Source organism: Macaca mulatta, chromosome 6 (assembly GCF_049350105.2).
Source record: "Macaca mulatta isolate MMU2019108-1 chromosome 6, T2T-MMU8v2.0, whole genome shotgun sequence".
NCBI classification, from domain to species: Eukaryota; Metazoa; Chordata; class Mammalia; order Primates; family Cercopithecidae; genus Macaca; species Macaca mulatta.
Window position 1 is genome coordinate 104,696,700 of NC_133411.1, and position 24,710 is coordinate 104,721,409.

A 24,710-nucleotide genomic window follows, 5' to 3' on the forward strand; every position below is an offset into this window, starting at 1 on the left:
TGCATATGCCCAGTGTGCAGTGCACTCCAGCAGCAAAGAAATTACCACTCATCCAGCCCAAAGTCACCAGAACCTAAGAACCGCGGTGTGACAGTGACCGTAAGATCAGCCCTGGTCTCTCACTCACCTGAGCACAAGGCTCCTCTGGATGGTGGTCTTTATTTTCTCCATCAGGTGCTCCACATTGGACTGGAAAAGAGTATTTTGTTAATCAGACAATAAACTTATGCTAAGCACCCACTGTGTGCCAGGCCCTGCAGGGCGGGAAGTGCCAACCAAGCATGGCGGTGAGTGTGGCCAAGGAGGTTGCAAGCTCTCACGGCTCAGGTCTCGGGGAGCCTCCCCCAGGCGGGGAGAGCATGTCTGCAGCGATGAATGCTGAGCGCAGGGCACAGTGAGCAGCCCTCATGGCGGCCACTAGAAATGCCTTCCAGAATCAACAGGGTCCCTCTGAAGATGATAATTCCGTGATTGGCCTAGCACTCATTCACGGCTCTATTGCCCCTTATTTATTTTCATGACAATGTTCTACTCGGCGCTCTCAGCGGAAAAGAGCGAAACCCCATCTCTACTGAAAAATACAAAAAACTAGCCGGGCGAGATGGTGGGCGCCTATAGTCCCAGCTACTTGGGAGGCTGAGGCAGGAGAATGGCGTGAACCCGGGAGGCAGAGCTTGCAGTGAGCTGAGATCCGGCCACTGCACTCCAGCCTGGGCGACAGAGCAAGACTTCGTCTCAAAAAAAAAAAAAAAAAATAAATAAATAAATAAATATATATATATATATATATATATATATATATAAATTTTATAAAAGAGAAAAAAAACATTACACCTGTTTGGGGCAGCTCCATTATCATCTTATGGGACCCACTGCTGACAGCAACATCACAATGCAGTGAATGACTCCACAAGCAGTCACTATGACACAGTGAAGAAATTCATGATTCACATGTCACATAATTAGTGACAACACCAAGGCCCTTTTTACTTGATCTATTTGGCTCAGAAACAAGTAACATCCTAACTTTTTAAAAGACAACGGTGCTGGGCACGATGGCTCACGCCTATAATCCCAGCACTTTGGAAGGCCAAGGTGGGCAGATCACGAGGTCAGGAGTTCAAGACCAGCCTGACCAACATGGTGAAACCCCATCTCTATTAAAAATACAAAAATTAGGTGGGCATGGTGGCATGCGCCTGTAATCCCAACTACTCGGGAGGCTGAGGCAGGAGAATGGCTTGAACCTGGGAGTCGGAGGTTGCAGTGAGTCAAGATCATGCCACTGCACTCCAGCCTGGCTGACAGAGTAATATATAACATATATTTATTTATATAACTAACTAAAGACAATTGTTCAGTTGCATTTTATCTGCCAAGGCCTGTCCTCCTGCATGGAGTTTAGCAACTTTGAACACTGCAGGGTCCAGGCCGGGATTCTGCTGTGCCGTCGAAGCAGGGGCAGACCCCGGGGTCGGCGACACCCTTCCCTAAAAGAGCCACAGATGCCAAGAAACCACGGCCGTGTCTGTGTCAGTTTAGAGGCAGACGCAGCATCAGAAGCCTCAAGATTTAAAAGATGCTGCAGCCAGCTCCAGAGCCAGTCGCAGACGTGGGTGGTGACTGTCAGCGGAGGCACTCAAATCGTTTGTGACAGAAGTGAGAAAACATTACACAACAGACTACATCAAAAAAACAAGCTTGTGTTTCACACAAGAGACTAGAAGGTGTCCTCAACCAGGCACGTCCGCCATCACCTGACACTTGGGAGAGGCACCTGGGCGATGCGAAGGGCATCAAGCGTGGCATGTTCGGTAGCACCTCCGTCTCCATGCCCCCTCGAAAAGCAAACCACCCTAGACACGATGATTCGCTCCGCAGCACCGAGAGGATCCCAAGGGGACGGTCCCCTGAGGCCAGCCCCGTCACATACCTGCAGATCCCCAATGTCGAAGGGCTCTTCGAAAATGTATGCAGCATCGGCTCCGGCTGTGAGCCCCCCCATGTTGGCCAGGTAGCCACAGTAGCCGCCCATGGTCTTGATGAACACGCGCCGCTTGGTTCCGCTGGCAAACTGTTGATGCGGTCGCAGGTCTGGTCAGAGAAGAGATCAGTCACTCCAGCCTAGGGCCAGGGTGCACCCACCATCCCAGAGCTCCCCTACCAGTGAGTGCAGCAAGGCCCCACACCGCGCCTGAGCATGCGGTCCCAGCATCGCACAGGGGTGAAGGGTGTGCAGCAGCCGGGATGTGCCTCGGAGTGGGTGTGAACATGCCCCCACCCCGCCAGCCACCTGGAGGTGACCTCGATGACCTGTGGTGGGGACCTGGCCATCTGCCGCTCCCTTCTCCCAGGCCCCATAGGAGGAGACTGAAAAGACGACCCCATAAGCCAGCTCACTCCATGCTGCTCTCCGACTGTCCCTGCTGAAGCAGCTTTCACCAGACACGGACACGGTTAGGTGTGAGCTGAGAAGTTAGGGGGCTGTCACCTGCCAGCTTTGTCCATGGGAACAGCTGTGCTATTCTATTTTCTTCAGAAAAGCTCCCTGTGATTTTAGAGTTGTGGCCGTCTTCCATCCATTGGTGAATGTTACATTAATAGAAACTCTACTCAAAGGCAGATGGTGGTTCTTACACCCAGGCACCTGGGGGTCTTTAGGATAGCATAGGCATGAGGTCCCAGAGTGAAATGTCTGCCATCCGCCCTCCACAAGGACCCAAGCTCAGCAGGGAGAAAAACAGCAGAGAAATGCATCGGCCACCTTCCCACCCACACACCAGTCTGGGCTACAGCGCCCTCTCCTGGCACTCTGCAAAGCCTCTGCCTGGGCCTCAGCTCCCACCCCGGCCCCCTCTAATCTGTTCACACAGACTGGAGACCCATCTATAAAAAACAAATCTGATCAGTTCTTGGTTCATTCAAAACCCTTTGCTCACTTCAAGTACACGTCAAGACTTTCTCTGGAATCCCTGGCCCCTCCTGCTTCTGACACCAGGTCCGGCTCTAGCTCCAGCCACCCCAGGTCCTCCTCGGGCCTCTCCATATGCTGGCCGCTATGTGCATCACATTCAGGCACAGTGGTGGGCAGGAGAGCAGCCCCCAAAGGAATCCCGGTGCTAATCCCTGGAACCTGGGGATGTTCCCTCATGAGGTGATAAAGGTGAATCCTGAGGACTACCCAGGTGGACCCTAAGTGCCACCACCTGCATCGGCAGATGAGAGGTGCAGAGGCCCTGGAGCAGGATGCTGCACACCCACATGGGAGGAGGAGGTGCCAGGGAACAAGGCGTGCAATGCCCGGGGCTCTGGGCACCTGAATGGGCCACGAGGGACTCTCCTGGAGCAAACACTCTGGCCTCAGCCCATGGCTCCCACCCTCCAGAGCTGTGCGAGAGTGAGTGTATTTTCCAGCCCCAGGTGTGTGGTCAGGGTCACAGTGGCCACGGGACACACACAGGCACCTTCCTCAGCTCTGACCCCGAGGGAAATGTCATTTCCTCAGGAAAACGTCACCTGGTTTCTAGGACCGCAAAGTTCCCTCTGTCAGGGGCCCTCGGGGCACCCCATGTCCTCTCTTCATAGAAATCACCACGGTGTCTCCCTGTAGTTACCTCGTGGTTATTTGACTTGCAGTCCTCACTAGGCTGCACATTCCATGAGGGCAGGAACTGTGGGCTGGGCTTACACCACTGCACTATCAGCAGGACCCGGCCAAGCCCCCACAGCAGGCGCTCAAGAAATGATTGTCTCTGAATGACACAAGCACAGTATTCCCCAGCCAGCCAGCCAGCCGTCCGTCCGTCCGGGTCAAGGGCTGATTCTGCAGGATTCCCTAACAGGCCTCCATGGGACTCAACCAAGAGTAAAAGCACGAAGTGGGAGTGTGGACTTGAGACTGGGAGCCACACGAGAGTCTGTGCACCAAAGTTTAACACCCACTGGGAAATTTTCACTTGAGTACTTCGGATGAAATTTAAAAGCACATTTTGTTGAATAAACACAGGCTTGATTAAACCATTCCAAACTATACTTCATTTCTTTGGCAGATTCTTTTCCTCCCAAAATAATTGGTTGACGTATTCAAAACTGAACATGGGCTCTAGTTAGAGGGCCACTTTGCATTGTGTAAAAGCCCAGATCGGGAGAGAAACAGGCAATGGGAAGAATTACTGTCTTTGTGCTTAGGGAGGACAGAGGACAGAAACCCATCAAGAGTCCAAAGAGCCCACAACTGCCTTCTTGAAGGGCCAGTGCAGAATTCTGAGGGTTTCACTCTTCCACCTGTCTGTAATTGGGTCTCTAATTGTGATCTAAGACTTAAGATGCTGTAAGGCTTTCAGACTTTCCCTTTGTCTTAGAGAATCCCAGGCACGGGAAGAAAAATGTTGGTGGGGCATCAGGACCCCCAGAGGCACAAAGCCTCATAGATTATTTCTCCAACTGAATCTCCCCCGCAGCCCACCCTGAGGTGGGGAATTACTGTCACTCGTTCAAAGAATGACATCAACTGCTTAATGGCAAAAGAATTCTGCAGGCAAAGCAGCTCTCCCAAGAGGCTGATTTGTGCCCGAGCGTGTCTGAGTTCTGGTCCCGCCAGGCTGCCGCTGTGGGTGTGTAGAACAGTGGAGCCCTGACAGCTGAGCCATGCCCCCAACCGTGTGCTCCTCTGAGTGTAAACGCAGTGACAGCTGGGATGGAAGTGTCTGCCTTTGCTGGAGCTTAGATACAGCTTTCCTGAACTCTCTCCTCATTACCTAGATCGCATCTGAAGCCTGAATTAGCTTCTAAAAATAGCAAGTCACTCTGGCCGTGCCTCAGGCAATTAGTCGAAGTAGCACTGACAAGGAGGCGGCCAATCCCAAGCGTGGCCCTGCGTGGACAGCAGTTGTGAGTGGCACTTGTCAGGCAGAGCCTGTGACCTCAGCCATTCTTGCCTCACAATGGGATGTGCCCAGCAGACACAACCCCTTGTAAGGGCACACACACTATCCTGCTAGGAAATTCCCCAAGGAGTCCCATGGGAGCAGGAGCCCCAGGCTACAGTTCAAACATCACCAGCACTTTGCTCCATTGGTGTTAAGAAACATAAATTGGTGGTGAAAGATAAGGTGGTGTTTGCTACAGTGTTAAGATAGAAAAAAGGCACTGACTTCTCTGTGAGAACCACCTTGTTCTGTGAATCTGCAGGGAGGCCAGTTTTCCCATGACTGGTATCCCTCATGGCAGCCGAGCCTCTGCTGAAGTCGGTGGCCAGAAGGGGCAGGGGGTGGGGCTCCCATCCCTGCTACAGCAAGGGACCTGCAGCAAAGCACAGCCGCTGGCCGGGGTAGTGCTGCGCTGAGTGCGGGGTGCGAGGGTGGAAGCATGTGTGGACATCTACAAGGTGCTAAAGGAGAGTGAAGCCAGCGATGGCTGGACCCTAATGGCATTCAGTGAACAGAGGTCAAGCGCGGGGGCCCAAGGAAGTCCAGGGAACAAGCCAGGGCCAGCCTCTGCCAGGCCAGTACAGCACCAGGGAACGCAACAGGGAGAAGCCCAGGAGAGAGATGGCCCTCAACTCGAGTGGGAGGCACAGGAGGCTGCAGTCGACCTCACGACCCCTCCACTCCCTTCCCTGCACTGGAACTCAGTTCTGAAGGAAGAAGCCAGAACAGAACTACTGTTTTCCTGGGTTCTGTGCCAAGCTGAACTAAGGAGTCTCCAACAGGGCTGGGAGTTTTCACCGCAAACTCCGGAGCTGGTTCGGACGTGAACATCTAAGCTAAAGGCCAGCGGCTGCTCTCCAGGAGACACCCGGCGGCCAATCCACTGACATGACCCCACGTGCCAAGGTGGCCACCATCCCGTCTGCAGCCGAGTGAGGACCCTCTTTGCAGCAAAGGCCTGTGGAACTACCACAGGTCCTCATGTCCAGCTCATGACCATAGAGGTTGGTCAGCTTATCAGGGACCTGAGGGGTCACCTTGCAGGTGTCAGCACCACGCCCATAACCAGCAGAATCCACTCCTCCCAAAGCAAATGTTGGTGAAACTGCCTGCCCAGGAGGGCATGATCTGGGCTCTCTAAAGAACCTCTCATCTCAACAGGAAGGCTGTGGTTCCAGGCAGCGGCCCCCAGTGGTCACAGCTCTGTCCCATATCTCGTATGTACCAGGCACTCAAACCCCTTCCTGCAGGCTCCCACAGCTGGCCCTGCAGCCTCGCTACTCAACGCAGGCAGGAGAGGCCGGCTCCAGAGAAAAGGTGCTCAAAACTCCCCTAGTCTAGGTGGGATAGAAACACGACCCCAAGGACTGGATATATCATCTCACTTTTAATCAATAAAGACAGGTTCTCCCTAAGGCAGAGAAGCTAAAAAATTTACCCTGTTCTGGCCAGTGTGACTGACATAAAGCCAAGCTAACAAAGGGTGGGGGGGAAAGAGTAATAATAAATCTGGCTCATTCTTAGCACAGAAGAAACAAATTGCTAAAATAAAATAAAGAAAGCAAGGCGAGGAAACGGGGTTCTCTTACCTGGACAACAGCAGTCAGGCCAGTGTCGGCGCCCAGGCTTATTTCTGTGCCCGGGACATTGTTGTTAATCGTGGCCAGCACCACACACAGGGGGATGCAAAGCTCCCGGTGGCGGCCTTGCGCCTCGGCCAGGTCGCACGCGCTCTTGTAAGCCTGAAGCACCAGGGCCAAGTGGTTAGCGGGGGTGCTGGGTGCTCACCTGCCAGCCCCAGGGCCTCCGCTGAGGTCCAGGAAGGGACAGGAGGGACCTGAGTCATCAGGGGAAGCCAGTTCATGTGGGTCAGGGGACCAAGGGGAGCTCTGGAGGCCATGTGGGAGCAGGACAGGCCTCAGCGACACAGGGGGCTGCCTGGGCACAGCCCAGGTCCTCATGAAAGGGGAGGCCTGCAGGCAGCACAGCAGGGTGGGTGTGAGGCCGGCAGCAGAGCAGCTTGCAGGCAGCGGCGAGTTAGTCACGAGCGGGACAGCTCAGCTCTCAGCATCTCATCGTGGGTAAGGGAGGCCAGGGCGGTCAGGACGTTTAAAGGCAAAGCCAGTCCTGTAGCTTTCTGTAGGCAGGTCACAATCAGTGGTATGGGGCACACAGCTGTAAGGACCACACTAAGTGACCGCCTTCATCATGCAGAGGCAGCCTCCACGCGCAGGCAGGGAAGGAGGCGGGCAGCTGGATTACCAGTGGGCCACACTCAGCCCCACGCCACATCTCTGCTCTCCGGCGGGAAGTCACACACAAAGCCACACAGGCGAGCAAGAACCTGAGTTGCTGCTCTGGGGTTCCACTGGGAAATGGGCTCTGGTGTCAGAAAGGGGAGCGGTTCTTGAGCCCGTGTGCACCGGGCTTTTTCAGGCTCCACCTCAGGGTGTTAACCAAGATAACAGCAGGACAGGTCCACATGCCCACTGTTCCCAGCTCCAAGTGGCCCCACACAGCAAGGTGTTTTTGTCATCCACTTGGTGGCAAAATCAACTATTTATGGACTTGGACGTGTCCCTCTTACTGTGAATATCCCCACATCTGCTGCAGAAATGCTACTGTTGGGATGCAAGGCAGGTCCCACATCTCCCCGGGAGAGTTGGACAGTGAGCGACCCAGGCTCTGCAGCCCTGGTGCAACCCAAAGCATCCCAAGGCCAGTAGCCCGTGTGGGCCGAGGACTTCAGACAGCGGGTGCAGATCCGTGGCAGGTGAGTTCACAGCATGGTGGGTAGCAGGGTAAGGTGGGTGGGTCAGTGCTGAGTGACCACGAGGTGAGCTGTGAGCAGGGGCCCCCGTGCCCCCATGGCATGGCCTCCACGTCCACCCAGACCCAGCACATGCCCAGCTCTTGGGCTGCTCTGTACAGGCTCTGCCTTGCAGGCTCTGGCCATGGCAGTTTTTGCAGGACTTCAATCCAAATGCCAGCCTGCTTCCCAGCCAGAAACACTCATCTGGGGATATTGGCTGGCCTGGTGCCCAGGATGTGGCCCTGTCAGCACTACCACGTGGGGGGCTCCTTATGCTCTTCAGACAGGTGATGTCACTCCTTTATTGTGGAATACCCTAGCCCAGGACTAACCAAGACTGGCTGCGGGAAGCTGGCTGCTTCTCCAAGAAGCCCTCACTGGAAGCCAGAGGGTGTGGGTGACCTGGGGCCAAGGAGGGGCCTGAGGCACACAAGTGGGCAGGTGGGGGTGTCTCGGCTCCTTAACTCCGCCTTGAAATCTGTGAGAATGGCCACATTGCTGCAAATCCTCTCTCCCCTCTTCCCTGTCGCTCCTCTTTTCCTTCCTTCAGTCTCCAAAAAAGGGGAGGGAAGACTTCAAGATGGGGAGAGACCCTGCCCAGAAAAGCATAAAGCTCTCAAGACCAAACACAGCCGGGCCCCTGGGTCCGTAGTGGGGCCACTATGACAAGGAATTACTCACAAGGCTGTAGTCACCGCCACCTTCGCGAAACCTGACAGCAGCGTGACACCCACCTACTGTGTTTCTGATGTGACCTGATCAAGCTTACAGGACAGAATAATGCACCAGCCAGCACTAAGGAATGAAAGGAGTCCAACCGAAACTCCCTGCAGTCATATCCTGAGAATGTGTAACACCTGCTCTGAGGTATTTCATTCCTTCTGTTCTGCCAGAAAGACCCACTCACCAGTGCCTCATAGATTCTGAGGGGCTGTGGCGTCAGCTAAACATCAATGCTGCCAAGAAGGAAATCACGAGGATGACGACTTCACCACATCAGTGCCTCATAGATTCTGAGGGGCTGTGGTGTCAGCTAAGCATCAATGCTGCCAAGAAGGAAATCACGAGGATGACGACTTCACCACATCAGATCCGCCCAGGGCTTCTGAAGCACAACATGGCCACGTCCTGAGCCAGACTCCTGCTATGGAGCCCGTCCTTTGCTTGGAGGGACTTTCCGCAGCATCCCTTGTCTCCAGCCCCAGATGCTGGGAGCATCCCTTCTCCCAGTTCTAACCAGAAACCTCCCTGGATGGCGCAAACATCCCCTGGGGCACAATCACCCCAATAAGAATCACCAAATTTACTGAACAACTGGAGTCATCCACAGACCTCAAACATAAATGCTGCCCAAGGCCAGGCCATGAGTCACGGGTCACAGAGGGTGTTGGCCGGACAGGAAAGAGACGCTCACTCCCACACATCCTCAGGCTCCAACGGCTTCAGGACAGTGGCTGGAGCGACCCGGAGCCATCCACGTCAAGTCGCCTCACGCCCTCATTTCCTGAGTTCGCCACCAGCTCCTGTGTTCTACAGCCAGGCGAGCCCAGTTCAGACCCAAATCCAAACCTTCTCAGGATTCACCCTGTTTGGCCATCAGTAAACAGGGCTCTGGAGAAAACAGCTGCCATGTTCACATCTCGGTCCCTCTCCCTTCAGGGGTGCAGAGAGGGACCCTCAGCGGTTTTCTCGTCCCTGCCCCAGCTCCCGAGCAGCTGCAGCATTCGCCAGGGTGACCTCAATCAGCCGACGTCACTCACCCATCACGAGACTAGAACCACAGCACTCCCAAGACAGCCTCATTCCTCGGAGCTCAGGATCAGAAGGGCAATGAGGACACACACATACACTTACCAAGGTGGCTGTGCCTGGCCAACGGGAGGCTCAACTAACTACACACTCCAGTTCTTTCTCTATTGTAATCGGTTAACTTAAGGCCCAGCGTGGTGGCTCATCCCTATAACCCCAGTGGCTTTGAGAGGCCAAGACGGGGGGACTGCCTGAGCCCAGAAGTTTGAGATCAGCCTGGGCCACACAGGGAGACCTCGTCTCTGTAGAAATACAAAAAATTAGCCACGCAAGGTGGCAAGCACGTGTAGTCCCAGCTACTCAGGAGGCTGAGGTGGGAGGATCGCCTAAGCCTGGGAGGTCGAGGCTGCAGTCAATCGTGATTGCATCACTGCACTCCAGCCCGGGAAACAGAGGCCCTGTCAAAAAAAAAAAAAAAAAAAAAAAAAAAAGAAAAGAAAATGGGCCGGGCGCGGTGGCTCAAGCCTGTAATCCCAGCACTTTGGGAGGCCGAGACGGGCGGATCACGAGGCCAGGAGATCGAGAGACGATCCCGGCTAACACGGTGAAACCCCGTCTCTACTAAAAAATACAAAAAAACTAGCCGGGCGAGGTGGCGGACGCCTGTAGTCCCAGCTACTCGGGAGGCTGAGGCAGGAGAACGGCGCAAACCCGGGAGGCGGAGCTTGCAGTGAGCTGAGATCTGGCCACTGCACTCCAGCCTGGGTGACAGAGCAAGACTCCGTCTCAAAAAAAAAAAAAAAAGAACAGAAAAGAAAATGAAATTTTTTAACCTAGCTTTAAGAAACTGGAATGAATGAAAAACTGAATTTAAAACAATCGCATAATAAATCACACAGTCCCTCCAAGGGAAGTCAAAGCGGGTGGAACTGATCATTTGCGGGGTGTTTGCCTCACGTATTTTGGTTTTCAAATTTTGACCCTACACATTTGTTACATATTTACAATCTAAAAAAAAAAAAAAAGTTATTTATAGCGGAGGACCCTGGAATTAAAGAGAGATTTTCTTCATGCCCGAAAGTGTACATCACATACCACAAGGATCTATGCTTTGTGTGGAAACTTGAAAATAAAAAAAGTCACAGGGAGATCAACACCAGCTTTGTCCCACATCTTCAGATGCCCATCTAACTGCAGTGACTGCTCTCAAATTCTCCACTCATTCCCTCTGGGTAAGTTCCAATTAGGTAACTATTAGGGAAAAAGGAAGCTTCAATACCTCCCATTGCACACCCAACTTTCACAGACCCAAAAATCCAGCTAAAGCAGGTGAAAGAGCAGTGAAAGCCATGCTGGAATCCTCTCTGTGAAACACACTCATGTTCACATTCCCAGCACGAAGGTAAACCCAGAGCCGGGCCAGCCCTGCAGCAGCAAAGCCGTGACGCCCGTCACCAGCAGATCAGAAGCAACATCTAGGTCAGAGATTAGTGACTGCCAAAAATAAGGTGAACGTTGCCCCCAAAGCCAGTGAACACGGGAAAACCTGGACAGGTTTCCTTCACAAAGGAAGTGAAGAAAGTTTAAGACGCTCAGAAAACCAAGAAACGAGTGCTAAGCATTACTTGCCATATGAGCTGTATGTTAAAAGCTTGTTTTTTTTATTTACCAGCGCTAGAAATAAGTTTCATGCCAAGGGTTTACAAAAAACAAAAACAAAACAGAAAACTTTGAAAAGTATTCGTGAGAACTAAGTCACACAAGAAAAATTAAAACTTGAGAATTAGTGAAAAATTTTAGACATCAAATTTTTAAAAAATGAAATACTTCCTGCATTAGATATGGATCTTCAGACTCTCATGTGAATCACTAAGTGTGACACACAAACGTGGGGTAGGCGTATATTTCTTTTAGTTGGAAATGGCGGCACGTGTCTGCGGTCCCAGGTACTCAAGAGGCTGAGAAAAGAAAAGTAAAACAAAGAAAACAAAGCAAAACAAAACAAAAAACAGAAGAATATATTTCTATGTTTTATTATTGTCTTTTGGCAAAAAAATTAGCCCCAATATTGCCTTAGATGTAATTTAACATCCCCACTTTACAAAGGGGAAAATGAGGTCAACAGCCAAGACCAAAGAGAAAACAAATGCAATGGTGCATTCAGGACAATGACTACAATTACAAAATATTCAGTTCAATTTCTACCCTCAGCATCAAGGCAGGGGTTCATCATAATGGGTATTGGATGCTCAAAGAAAATTTAGGCTCAGCATTAATAATAATTTTTTAAAAGCAAATTTTAATGCTGGTGCAATCACAGAAGACTGCGGCCCAGCCCTCCTCAGCGCTGTAGGTACTCACGGGCACTCCCGGGGTCTTGGCCACACTACGTCCCCGCCGGTGGCCACACAGAAGAGGCGGTAAAACTTTTTGGGAGTGAGATAAAAAATGTTCAGAGTCTAAAAGCCTACTTTTCGGGGGTAGGGGCGGCGAAATAACGAGAAGCTCTCATTCAGGATATTTGTAAAAGGCTGTTTCTAGCGCTCGGTAGACAAAAAGGGCGGGGGCCCACAGGTTAGAGTCAGCCAGCGCCCACCTGGTGGGGCGCACACGGACTTACGTCGGTGATAGTGTTCAGGGCTGTGTCTGCCCCGATGCTGAAATCGGAACCCGGCACATTGTTGGACACAGTAGCGGGAACCATGATCATGGGCACACAGAACTCCTTGTGCTTCTCCCGGGCAGCTGACAGCTCCAGGAGTCCCATCTAAATTGATCCAGTATCTGCACGCTGGCTGTTCAGAGGCCGTGGTGTGGAACGGCCAGGACATCGCTTAGTCATACGGGGCACAAGCACGTCACTTGCCACTCCTGTCTATTTCATCAAACCCTATTTTCTCCTGAATATTGACCATAGCAAAGTCATTAGCCTTCGAGATACATTTGAAACATCAACTTGCTTTGTTCAAGAGGTTTAAGACACAAGTAAGTCTTTCTTGCCATGCTCAACACACACTGCCCGCCGTTTCTGAAGTCAGTGTTTCTGGAACAAAAGCCTCGGCCTACCCCCTGAACATTCATGCTGAGCACTGTCGCGAGTCTGCTTGGCCAGCCAGCAGGGGGCAGGAGAGAGCCGCAGGGGGCAGGAGAGAGCCGCAGGGGGCAGGAGAGAGCCGCAGGTGCCGCGTGGGGTCCCTGCAAAGGCACCTCACTCCCTCAATCAAGGACAGTGCCTCTTGCCAATCCAGCGGCTTCCTCCAAGGGGAAGCGGACTCTTCAGGTGCCACCGCACTGACTTCAGACGGCTCAGCCAATGGGGCAACAGATTCAACAGAGTTCCATGTTGTTAAAGGAAAACTTCTGTTACCAGACAACCTTAATATCAGATTCAACTTAAAATAATCAACAAGATTGTTTCCAAACCAACATGCTACTAGTGCCTTATCTTTCAATGCTGCTTAAACACGGAGAAGTATGAGGAAAAAAGAGCATGGCACTTACTTCTTAAAAAATAACACCTCTTCCAGGTTCATTTTACCCATATCATAAAGACTTAGAACTGTGGATTCCCTACAGGAACGTGGAGTGGGGGTGGATCCCCACGCTGACCCAGCCTCCCCCCAGTCAGTCACCCCCCCACCTCGGGGTTCACACCTCTCCAGGCCCTGTCACTTCAACAAGGAAAGGTGGCCTCTCTGAGCTCTCTTCGCAGGGAGCACCCGAACGGGAGCGAGAGAGAGACAGACACACTCACAACTACTTGAAAATCCTGAAATACAATACATATTTAAGGACTTCGTTATTAGTTTTTTTAAAACTGTAAGAACAAAGTGAGAGAATAAAGTGAGCCTAGTTTTAACCTCTCTGCCACAATAACACCGTGTACATCTGTCTTTTACTGTTTGTTCCTTCTCCAGCAGCTACTGCCTGGCTGGCTGACTGCAGGAGAAGAGCCTCTGGTACTCCCGGGAGGCCCTCGGTAAAAGCATGAGCACCACGATCATGTCTCAGGACACCGCACACGTTAGGGTCGCCCACAGACCGCCGTTCCCAATGCCTAGAAGGCACTGAACGGGCCTCCTGCTCTTTGTAAATGTCAACTCTCCTAAGCTATGTTGTGTTGAAAACTTTTAACTGCAGTCCACACATACTTCTTTGTTTCCATCTTGTTTTTATCCTAGAGGCATATTATTGTAGAAAATCAAGTTTACAAGGTTGAAGGGTTTTCTGAAAGTCGACTTCTAATCCTGTAAGGAAAAAAAAAAAAAAAAAAAAAAGGGCCAGATGTGGTGTTCACGCCTGTAATCCTAGCAGTTTGGGAGGCCGAGGCGGGCAGATTGCTTGAGCCCAGGAGCTCAAGACCAGACTGGAAAACATGGCAAAACCCTGTCTCTACTAAAAATACAAAAAAAAAAAAAAAAAAAAGTTAGCTGGTCATGGTGACATGTGTCTATTCCCAGCTACTCAGGAAGCTGAGGTGGGAGGATCACCTGAGCCCAGGAGGTGAAGGCTGCAGTCAGCCAAGATTTGCGTCACTGCACTCCAGCTTGGGCGACAGAGTGAGACCCCGTCTCAAAAAAACAAAAAGCAAAAACAACTGTATAAATCATTACTGAAGGGAGCTGGCCGGGCACAGTGGCTCACGCCTGTAATCCCAGTACTTTGGGAGGTCAGGGTGGACAGATCACCTGAGGTCAGGAGTTTGAGACCAGCCTGGCCAATATGGCAAAACCCCATCTCTAATAAAAAGACAAGAATTAGCCGGGCGTGGTGGCAGGTGCCTGTAATCCCAGCTACTCGGGCAGCTGAGACAGGAGAATCACTTCAACCCGGGAAGCAGAAGTTGCAGTGGGCCAAGATTGCGCCACTGCACTCCAGCCTGGGCAACAAGAGCAAGAGTCCACTTCAAAAAAAATAAAATTAAAAATAAAAATAAAAGGGAGCTAATGCTATTCATTTAAGGGAAGGGAGAAGAACATTCAGTATTTATACATCTTACGCACACATCTGCAGTGGTGCCCTGAAGTATTCAAGATACACATTCCTACAAACATAGCTCAAAACTACTCACCAAGTTATATGCTAACAGCACATGCACTGCAAGAATGCTACATTATATTTTTAAAGCATCTATATCCAACGTTTTAGCATACTGGCGGTTTTGCCTTCAGGTGCTGTATGCCTAAATTGTTACATGTTTAGTCATTCATTTTAGAATTTAATGACTTGCTTTAGACAAAAGAAATATATTTAAACATAAGCTACTAAATTAATGACTTAGGGGAAAAATTACTCAATTAACTTGGAAGTTAAACTTTGCAAACTGAATTTGTTGGACCTCATGTAAGCTAGATGATCAGTTTTTTAAATTGTTGTGTGTTTCCCTCGAGGATGGAAGTCTCTCCTCTTTTCTCTCATGCACTGTGCACACCACTGCAGCCTGTGCCTCTTGTCCACCGCGCCACAGTGCGGCCTGCAGTTTACCCTGTACCACGCCTTCCACACCTTAGTGACTTTCAGGTAAGTATAACCAAGAAGGAAATGAAAAGCAGATAAATGACCTCCACCCCCACATCCAGGATGCAAATGTTAAACATTCATCAAAGTAAAACCAAAAACCCATGTTAGCTCACGATTGTAACTGGCAGAGTTAAGTGCATGGCAATTTTAAAAGTCTAGTTATGTAAAAACCTAATAGAAAGTCTCAAGAAATACAAAGTTTATACAAAAAGACATCTGCAAACATTGACAGTGAGGAGAGGGCTTCACTCTGCATCCAGCCTGTCCTGGAAGCCATGGCCAAATGCCAGGTTGTATAGATCCGAAAAGCAGAAAAAAACAAGTGTTGAAATGTGTACAGTCTCAGCAATGTCCAAATTCAATGTAAGATGCTCAGAAACCTTGAATTTCCAATCAGAAAACAGGAACATGAGCAAGTTCCCCAGCAGTGCCCACCTTCTGCCTACGGCACGTATAATAGGAACGCTGGCCACCTTGGGGGGACAGAGGCTTCCTGGTCACATTTGCTCTGGCAGTCGCACAGCTGGCCCCACCACAAACACCTGGCTAATACTGAAAAACCACCCGCTCCCTGGGCTTTGCTCACTCTAGCCGGGAGAGCGTATTTACAGAGTACATTATCGACTGAGTCCTCGTTCAATCCGTCAAACTTGTTGAAGGCAGAGCAACCCCATTCCTGGCCCAATTAAGTGAACTGAGCAGAGCAAATGCCCCCAGTTGGACAGCACTCAGTCACAACAGCAGCAGCCACTGTTCACAGGGTGCTGGCTTTGTGCCGGGAACAGTTCCAAGCGTCTTCTTTCTGTCTGAGGAATGTGCACTGCAACGCTGTGGGGCCATTTGCAATGTCCACCAGAGTTCTGAGCCAGCCAAGTCCAGGCTGTCTGTGGGCCTCGCTGCATGGCAGTCCACGTCCCCTGCAGACAAGATTTCACTGCAGGGACCGCGGGTTCCAGGGCTGCCTTGAGGCACATGCTCCCTTCACCACCTCTTCCTGGCCCCTGACACCAACCCTCACCACCACTGCTGCCAACACTTTATTTTCTCATGGCTCCTGAGGGGCCTATTCTTTCTGCCCTTCCCTGCTCCCTGCATCCGGCTTAGAGGATGCCCACATCAACATCAACGCTCACGTAATCACCACCCCTTCCATGGGGCTTGATGCCTAGGAGTCTCAATATCAGAAAGTCAGATTCCTGTGCTTGTTGGAGAATTTATTCCCATTGTGGAAGTGAAGGAGATAAAATTCTAAGTACCTGCAATAACCTCATTTCCACAGCTAAGCAACTTCAGTAGTAGCACAAAACAAAAAAGCTTTTTTTTTTTTTTTAACTTTTTTTATACAAGCTAAAAACAATTTAATTTTTACATCCACGTTCTCATCAGCTCCCACCTGGTGAGCAGGCAAATAGTAATTTTCAAAGAATCAAATTGTTCCATAATTTTAACACTTAGCATTATCACTATTAAGCAAGAATTATCCCAAAAATACACGATGATCTTGTTCTCACATTCAAAAATTGGTTGTCACACAGTGAAATAGCTCTTAATGCAAAGGAATGTTTCTTTTCAGGTTTCTGTTCTGGGGAAAAAAAAAATCTGGCAAAGAGATAAACATTAATTATGTAACTATCCAAAATGCCTCCGAGAGAAATAATGCCATCCAATTAGTTCTTTAAAGTGTTACAAATGCAGCTGAGTTTTAACAGTAATTTGTCCATAATTATCAAAAGAATCTTCAGAAATCTTGATACTGAATGGATAACCATAAATGGATATAAAACGCAAAGGCAAAGCGGAAGAGTTAACATTTGGGGTAGATTTTGGCCCCTATTTTTAACATACGCATAGTTATTTACCTAGCTAAACTATATCCCTCTCCTCCCTCCTAGGCTCTTCAAGCCTGATTTTCAAGCATAGACTGGTTTTTGGTACATGAAGGCAGCTTTAAAAGATGTCAGGATCGGGCCGGGCACGGTGGCTCAAGCCTGTAATCCCAGCATTTTAGGAGGCCAAGGTGGGCCGATCACTTGAGGTAAGGAGTTCGAGACCAGCCTGGCCAATATGGCAAAACCCTGCCTATATTAAAAATTTTTGTAATTAGCCAAGCGTGGTGGCACACACCTATAATCCCAGCTACTCGGGAAGCTGAGGCAGAGAGAACTGCTTGAACCCAGGAGGCAGAGGTTGCAGTGAGCCAAGATCGCACCACTGCACTCCAGCCTGGGTGACAAAGTGAGACTCTCTCAAACAAGCACTTAGCCCTCAGAAGAAGCTTGAGCATCCCCTGCCCAAACCAACCCAAGGAATCACATGGCAGTGGTTATCATCTGATTTTGACACAATAAAGTTCTATTCTCCTCTCTAAACACAATGGTAAACACTTGCCATCAGCCCACACAAACTCCCAGGACCCAGTAACACCGGACGAGCAAGATTAATGGGCCACGTATGCAGGGTTCAGCTGCAGAAAGTGATGGCACCAAGAATGTGTGTGTGCTCAAACCAGATTCCTTGCTTTCAGGGTGGAGGGTCTCCCCGGGAAGATCATCCAGCGGGATGGTTTCCACTTCCACCATGAGGAGGAAACGGGGGTTTCCTGAGGACACTGACAGGACTTGGGTCTACTGTCCCTTTGTCCTCTGTTCTGTTATGGGATGAGGGTGGGCTGAAGGCAGGTTCTCCCTACATCTTCCAGGCAAGAGAGATGGAGCTGACAAGTGGACGACGGCTTTTCCAAAACATTCCCATGTTCATAACCTGTAAAGGACCAGCTTTCCCTGGAGATCTGTGAAGCAGCATCATTGATTCTCTTCCATTAGGGACAACCCGGTGGTACGGGAGGCCGGAGATGGCATCCACGCTGGGTCAGCCTCTGCGTGGGTCTGAGTCAGTCACTTGTGCCTGGGCCTCAGCATGCTCGTCTGTCAAATGGGCGGCCCCACAGACCAGTGACTTTCAAGCAGAGGTCCAAGGAGGTTGCCCAAGGACAGGGAGGGGGAGGGGGGAAGAAGAAGAAAACTGTCTAGGGAATGGGGGGGGGGGAGGGAGGAGGAGGAAGGAGCAGATGGGGGGTTCTCTGAGGAGGAGGACCAAGTTTCAGAGGTGTCTTGGAGTCAGAGGTGGCAGTGGCTTGGGCTCTAGGCCCTCTGTTGCATAGTTTTAGGCTTTAGCTATATTTGTGAACACTTTAAAAGATTTAATTTGAAGAAAACCGGAGTTGGGGATACCTTGATTCTAAAACACAATTTCTCAAGCCTAAGACTAAGTGCTAGGCATTGCTCATTCTGTTACCGTCATTTCCTCCTATTTAAAATCAGCCGCACACCGCCAATTCTCCCTTCAGTGTAAACACCACCTTTTCTGAGGATCTCAAACAGCAGAGTGAGCAGCCCGTGATCCCGGTTGTGTGCACGAGGAGCAAAGAGCAGACGTGCGGTGAGGGCTGCAGACGACACGAGAGGCCGAGGCCCAGCACCTCCCTGCACTGCTGTGCTTTGCCAGGCCTAAAGGACACCATCACCTCTGGGGTGAACAAGCAGCACAAGCTATCAACACTTATTCCAAAGGAACAGGAAGAAAATTCAAACGAAGTTAACACAGTTACCCCAACACAACCCTGCAACAGCCCAGAAACAGGAGGGCCAGTGGGCCTGAGACAAGTGGTTCCCACAGTGGGACAGCGACATTGACATTAGGGCTTTTTGGCAAAAATAGACAAAAAAGGTAACATGGGCCACCCATTATTTCCTGCCAGTGGAAAGACACCCACAGGCCCCCAGATGCCAACGGCCCCCTGGAAACGAACCCACGCGGTGCCTCGGGTCTTCGCACGAGCAGGCACGTGGTGTCCTCAGCACCCCTGCCTGGGACACACACACCACACTTGGCTCCCACACCTGAGGGTCCAGGGGAATGGCAGGAAGTCCCCGCAGGACAGGGCATCCTGTGAGGTAAGTGCAGGGCTACGCACCTCAGAGGGGCCCCCGGGCAGGTGCTCTCTCCCCAAAGGATGAGCCAGTCCTGACCACACCCAGATCGCGGTGGCCTCCAAGCCGAGTGCCAACATCTCACGTCCAAAGGGATGCACAGGTGCCTGCTGCGCGTGGAGCCCAAACCCCTCGCAGAGCTCAGGACGAACCCAGTGTCCAGGTCCGGGGCCATCACCAGCCAGGAGAGGCGTCTGGGGCACTTCCCAGCAATGGCCGTGGGAAGTAACAACTCAGGCCCATCAGGGGTTTCCTCATTATGCAGGTTTTAGAAGTGGACACAGAGGTTCAGGTCTAGGGGCACAAACATCGACGGATCCCATGGAAACGCGGGCGTGGCCCCTACATCCCACCAGCCTGCATGGCTCCTCCTTTCTACTCCCATCACACACGTCCCCACCCAGCCAAGCCCCTTCTCCTTTTCCCCACTGGATTCATCAAATCAAATCTCACTGTCCTTGGCAAATGTACCATTAGTTTATTTACTTCCCAGAACAAAAGCACACTTCCAGTTAACATGACACCCCAGCTATGATAGAACAGCCTTAATTCAGACATGACATGGAGGAACAGAGGGAGGAGTGGTCGAGGGCTGTCCTGGAATCGGCAGCTGTTTTCTGGGGAAAGCCTCCGTCCCACCCGAGCCTGACACTCGTGCCACACTGTCCCCATGGTATCTGAAAGCTCCATGAAGACAGGGTCACTCTGACCCCTTCACACCCACAATGCCAAAGAGGAGCAGGAGTTCAGGAGAAGTCTCCTGCTAGTGCGGAAGACAAGAATAATTCCTTGTGGTGTCCAGAATGTCAGAAGAAAACAAGGCACTATGTAGATGACTTCCAGGTGAATTTTGGAATGATTCTACCGAATGCCAGTCATCCTTTTTCAGAACAAAACCAATACCGGAAAACATGTGTCGCCAGCAGAGAGATGGTCCTTTAGACGGCTTACAAACACACCTACATTACGCTGAATTTATCTCAAGCCACCCTCTCTGTGCTAATGTAAAAAGTCTCCTTTATTAACCAGTAGCCTTTCTCATCTGGTGCTTTTTAACAAGCAAAAGGGTCCTGTAATACTCAGGCATTGTCTAAAACGTCAAATGGAAGCCTAGAATCCTCTTCTGTGCAGCTTCACTGCAAAGTATTTTGACATGAGCCAAATCGTGCTATTTCTACACCTTCATAGGAAACTCAATGCTTCATCAAGGAGACACAGCATGATTTCTACTAGGCACAGAAACTGGTGGGGTGGGAATGGGGCTGAGGGAACATTATATAGAAAGCCCCAATAATCACCTGCATGAGAGCCACACTGGCCAGCAAGCCCCGGTCGGCTTGGTCTCTACAGTCACAGGCATGAGACCTGGAGGGCAGACACCTGGCACTGCTGCCCACCCCAAGGTCGTGGCCTCTGCCCCTTCTCTGCTGCCCATCAGTTCCAAGCTTCTGGCAATACCGCCTGCTGCTCCCACTGCCTGATCAACTCTTCGTGAAAAGCAAATGTTGCCAGGATAGCTTATGAGTGCATTTGCCAGGAAAGCAACTCTGATTGATGTTGAAACCCAGTTCTCGCACCCCTGGCAGCTCCCCTGCCCGCGATGTGTACATGCTTGCAGCTCTGACCTCGCTCAGTGTCCACACAGGTTCTGTCCCCTGGAGAGCCGAATGCAGACTCAATGTTGAGTCAGAAATACACAAAGAGGGTGACGGTTACGAACTGCCTGCCTGTCCCTCAAAACACAGGTTGAAATCCTCACCCTCAATGTGATGCTGTCAGGAGGTCTTTGGGAGGTGATGATGTCCCGAGGCTGGAGCCCGGTGAATGGGGTTTGTGCCTCAGAAAGGAGCCCAGCAAATTCTTTGCCCTCCCACTGTGTCAGGGCCAGTGAGAAGGCGTGCGTGAACCAGGAAGGGGCCCACACCAGAACCCCCCCCAATGCGGCACCCTGATCTCACCTTCCAGCCTCTAGAACTGTGAGAAACAAATTCCTGTTGTTCATAAGCCATTCAGTCAATGGTGTTTCATTACAGCAGCCTGAGCTGCCTGAGATGACAATGCTCACTGTCCTACAGAGACGGCTACTCCCCTCTCCTAGAAAGAGGGGTTTAATTAAAATCCCTGTCTCTCCTTGCCACCACCACAGATCTCATTCCCCCACCCCGTAAGCCAGCAGTTGCTAGGATTAAAGGAAAAGGAGGATCGTTTTAGACCAGCCCCTCCATGCCGGTCTGAAGCCTTTGACTTTGCCCACTTCCACGGTGGCCGTGTCACCGGATTCCCCATGCCAGCTCTGCATCTGCACCGGGTCCCAGGCTCTGCACAGACTTCTCCAGCTGTCCATCCAGCACACCCATTTCCCCTTCTCCTTTGCATATTTTCCTTCAATATCCAGCCACCCTCTCTGCAACCCAAGGCCTTCCGATCCAGCCATTCAGGGTGAGCTCAGCCGTGCACTGGAGTCCTTGGCTCAGGTAACCCAGGCCCAAGCCGTTGGCACCAACAATCTACTGGCTGTGGGGTCTGCACAGCCACTAGCTGTCCCAGCCACACCAGGGCCTGGGAGGGGAGGCAGAGGAAGCTGTGAAGCTGCCAACAGCTGTGCGGGGACACGGGTCCCTGAGATGAGGAGGATGCCATGGAAGGAAATTCAGAGAAAGAGCCCCAGGGCTGGACGGGTCATGCCCAAAGCCTGCACTGCTGAGTTTTCCAGGTTTCTGAACTCAATCGCTGACCCACACAGCTATGTTTCCTGAGTGCTGACCCCACGTGGCATTAGATAAGGCAATAAAGCAGGACCGCCACCTCCCCCCCACACATACACGGGGCCTCCGTCCTGGCGGGAAGGCAGGCCTGGGTTCCCAGCTGGCACCACGAGCCTGGGAAGGGGGCCATTTCAGACGGACAGTGGGTGCAGCCTTGCCAAAGCCCAGCAGTCACCTGCACTGCCACAGCCAGGCTGAATTCGGATCAACCACACAGAAACCTGACCCTCTCAAGGGCACACTTGAGCTCATTAGGGACAGACACGGTCTCCTGCTTATCTCCAACACTTTTTGGGCATGTCTAGTTACAAACAGACGACGCAGTCTTGGAAGCACAGATCCCAGGCCTCCCCCCGTGCTCCTCTCCTTGGTGCCGTTGACGGGAAGGGGCCGGTATGGCCGCGAGGCCGCACACCCACAGCCACCCTGCTGCTGAGACAGGAGCCTTTGACGGTTACTTCTGCCAAAGAACTCTGCTCCATCTTGGAGCACACCATGGCGGGCAGGAAGCTCCACCCGGAGAAACAGCGATGCTTCTCCCCAGGGCCAATGGAGGGCACCCCCTACCCTGAATTCAGCAGCTTACTTACACATTCTGGAAAACATCTGAATTATGGGGAACACTAAAATGAAAAGGTCACGGAAGAAAGCTTAGAAGGCCGTGTGAAGTCTCAGCAAGTCCAAAGGTTTCTGAACCAAGACTGCTGGGGTCGACAACCTTACAGGGAAAGTTTCCACACGGGCCTTCAACAAGCAACGCTCAGCAGAGAGTGCCACACTCTGGGCAGAACCTCAGACACCACAAAGTCACATCAGAGCCAACAGCAACTGAAATACAGCGCTCTAAGATGTGTGCGTTACCTGCAGAAAGTTACTAGACACTAAGATGGGGGAAGAAAAGGATAAGGTTAGAAACAAATTTAAAGTAATTTCTGCATACAAAAAAATTCTATATCCACTGGCTTTCTTTCTGGGCTTAACAACTTTTACATGAGATGCACATCCCAGTTGGAAGGAGTCTGGGTTTTCCGTGGGTAGAGACAAGGGCTCTCCAGGAAATGTGAACCCTTTCTCACTCGCTGAGCCGCGTGCCCTGAGGCCATCCTGACCTGCCTGAGCATTTCCCTGCTCTGTCTCCAGCCAGCTCCTTCCGGCACTCACCTGGCTGCTCCCAGAGCCTGCACTGGCCCAGGATATCCTCTTCTGCTGCTGCCAATCTTCTGCTGCTAAACTTTCGCTTTAGGGCAAATAAGTTGGAAACTAAAAAGTTATAAGACTCTCTTGGCTTTTTAAAAATTTGTCTTTTCAGAAAACAAAGAACACTAATTCTACTTCCATGATTTAATATGTTGCCCCCATCTGCATGTTCATGGATATGTGTTTTTATATATATTTTAATCAATACTTATAAAAGCATGTGCTGTTGGCTACAGTCAGTTTAATTACATTTGATGTAAGAAGTTTTAAATTCAGTGAATTCAGGCACTCAAAATTTAAGCCCTTTGACATCTATTAATCAAATGGAAATATGACAAGTAGACATTACAAAAATCAAGATAAGTGTTCAATAAAAATCCTGGACTTTTAGATATTTTCACAAATGTAATGTATATATTAGTACACAAACTTGAGCATTTTCACAAATCTTTGAACTCAAATTCCATTCTTAACTTTTACAGGTAAATGAATATCCTTATGTGATTTTAAGCAGCTCAAGCATCAGCTCTTAAAAACAATCAGAAATGCTGCGGGCAAATTCCACTGAACAGCAAATAACGGAACTGCACCCAACAACCCAGGTACCTCCCCTGAGGCATCTGGAACATGAGGATTAGGAGCAGCCTTTGCTTTCGGAGGTGCCTGAGAGTGGGGATTCCCGACTCCCCAAGTCTAAGAAGGCCTCAGCAATAAAGAAAACTGGTTAAAAAAAAAATCCCTGCTGGCTCCCTGCCACGGGCTCCTCGATCTCACTTCCTTTCTGCCCCCCAAAGCCTGACTCCTTGTCCCAGCCCTGCTGCTCACTGGGGTGAGGCCATGGGCGTCACTGTACCTGTGAGGGGAGAAGCTGGTCAGGATACAGGATCCTGGCTATCCTGGCAGTGCTGAAGCTGATACTGTAATTAACTTTGTAGTGAGTTACTTAATGCAAAATTTAACTTCTGAATAATTTAGATACATGTATCCTAACAGGAAAATCCTGAACGTAGAACACAGGCCACACCCTCACACAGATGCTATCTGGCTAGCACTCTCTTTTTTTTTTTTTTGCCTTTTCAGTAGATGTTTTTAAAAGCAGTTTTCAGTTCATAGCAAAATCAGGAGGAAAGTACGGAGTCCTCACATATCTTCTTCCCCAGCACAGGCAGAGCCTCCATCGTTCTCCTGCCCCCACGGGACCAGCAAGTCTTTACGACTGACAGATCCGCATCATCACGGCACCACCACCCAGAGTCCACAGCACACAAGAGGGCTCAGTCTGCTGCTGCTCACTCTGTGGGTTTCACAGACGTGGAACGGCATGGATTCCCCCATGAAAGCCCTACCCGGAGTTGCTTCTCCACCCTACACTCCTCCCATTCATCCCTCCCTTCCCCAACCCATGGGTTAGTGGTCCAGTTCTTTTTAGCGCTGAATAATATCCCAGTTTCTGACATACCACAGTTTATCCATTCACCTACTGAAGCACATCTTGGTTGCTTTCTAGTTTTGGCAATTATAAATAAAGCTGCTGTCAACATCTGTGTGCACATTTCCGCATGGAAGTAAACTTTCAACTCCTCTGAGTAAAAGTCCAGGACTGTGATTGCTCCTGTGGTCGGAGTGCTTAGTTCCACGGAAAACCGCCACGCTGCCTCCCGCCGCAGCTGCCCCACTTCCCCCAGTGATGACTGAGGGTCCTGATGCCCACACATCCGCCAGCACGCTGTGGTGTCAGAGTTCCAGTATT

At 50.8% G+C, this 24,710-nt stretch overlaps 1 protein-coding gene and 1 long non-coding RNA gene across 3 annotated transcripts in view; one reads left to right on the forward strand and one right to left on the reverse strand.

Annotated features, from left to right (window-relative positions):
- The window catches only part of LOC144341484 (uncharacterized), a 30,420-nt gene extending 26,388 nt beyond the window's left edge, over window positions 1-4,032 (forward strand). The window contains exon 5 of the long non-coding RNA XR_013418456.1: window positions 1,362-4,032. This is a non-coding gene — a long non-coding RNA (uncharacterized LOC144341484). The remainder of the gene's footprint in view (window positions 1-1,361) is intronic.
- LOC144329455 (ATP-dependent 6-phosphofructokinase, platelet type-like) overlaps window positions 1-24,710 on the reverse strand; it is a 44,151-nt gene that overhangs the window by 3,889 nt on the left and 15,552 nt on the right. Inside the window, exons 2-3 of one of the 2 annotated variants that reach the window (XM_078005044.1) lie at window positions 1,934-2,094; window positions 128-189 (exon numbers count right to left, since the gene is read on the reverse strand). In XM_078005044.1, the coding sequence (XP_077861170.1) occupies window positions 128-189; window positions 1,934-2,094 (223 nt within the window). The remainder of the gene's footprint in view (window positions 1-127; window positions 190-1,933; window positions 2,095-24,710) is intronic. The other variant, XM_078005043.1, reaches the window with a different exon arrangement.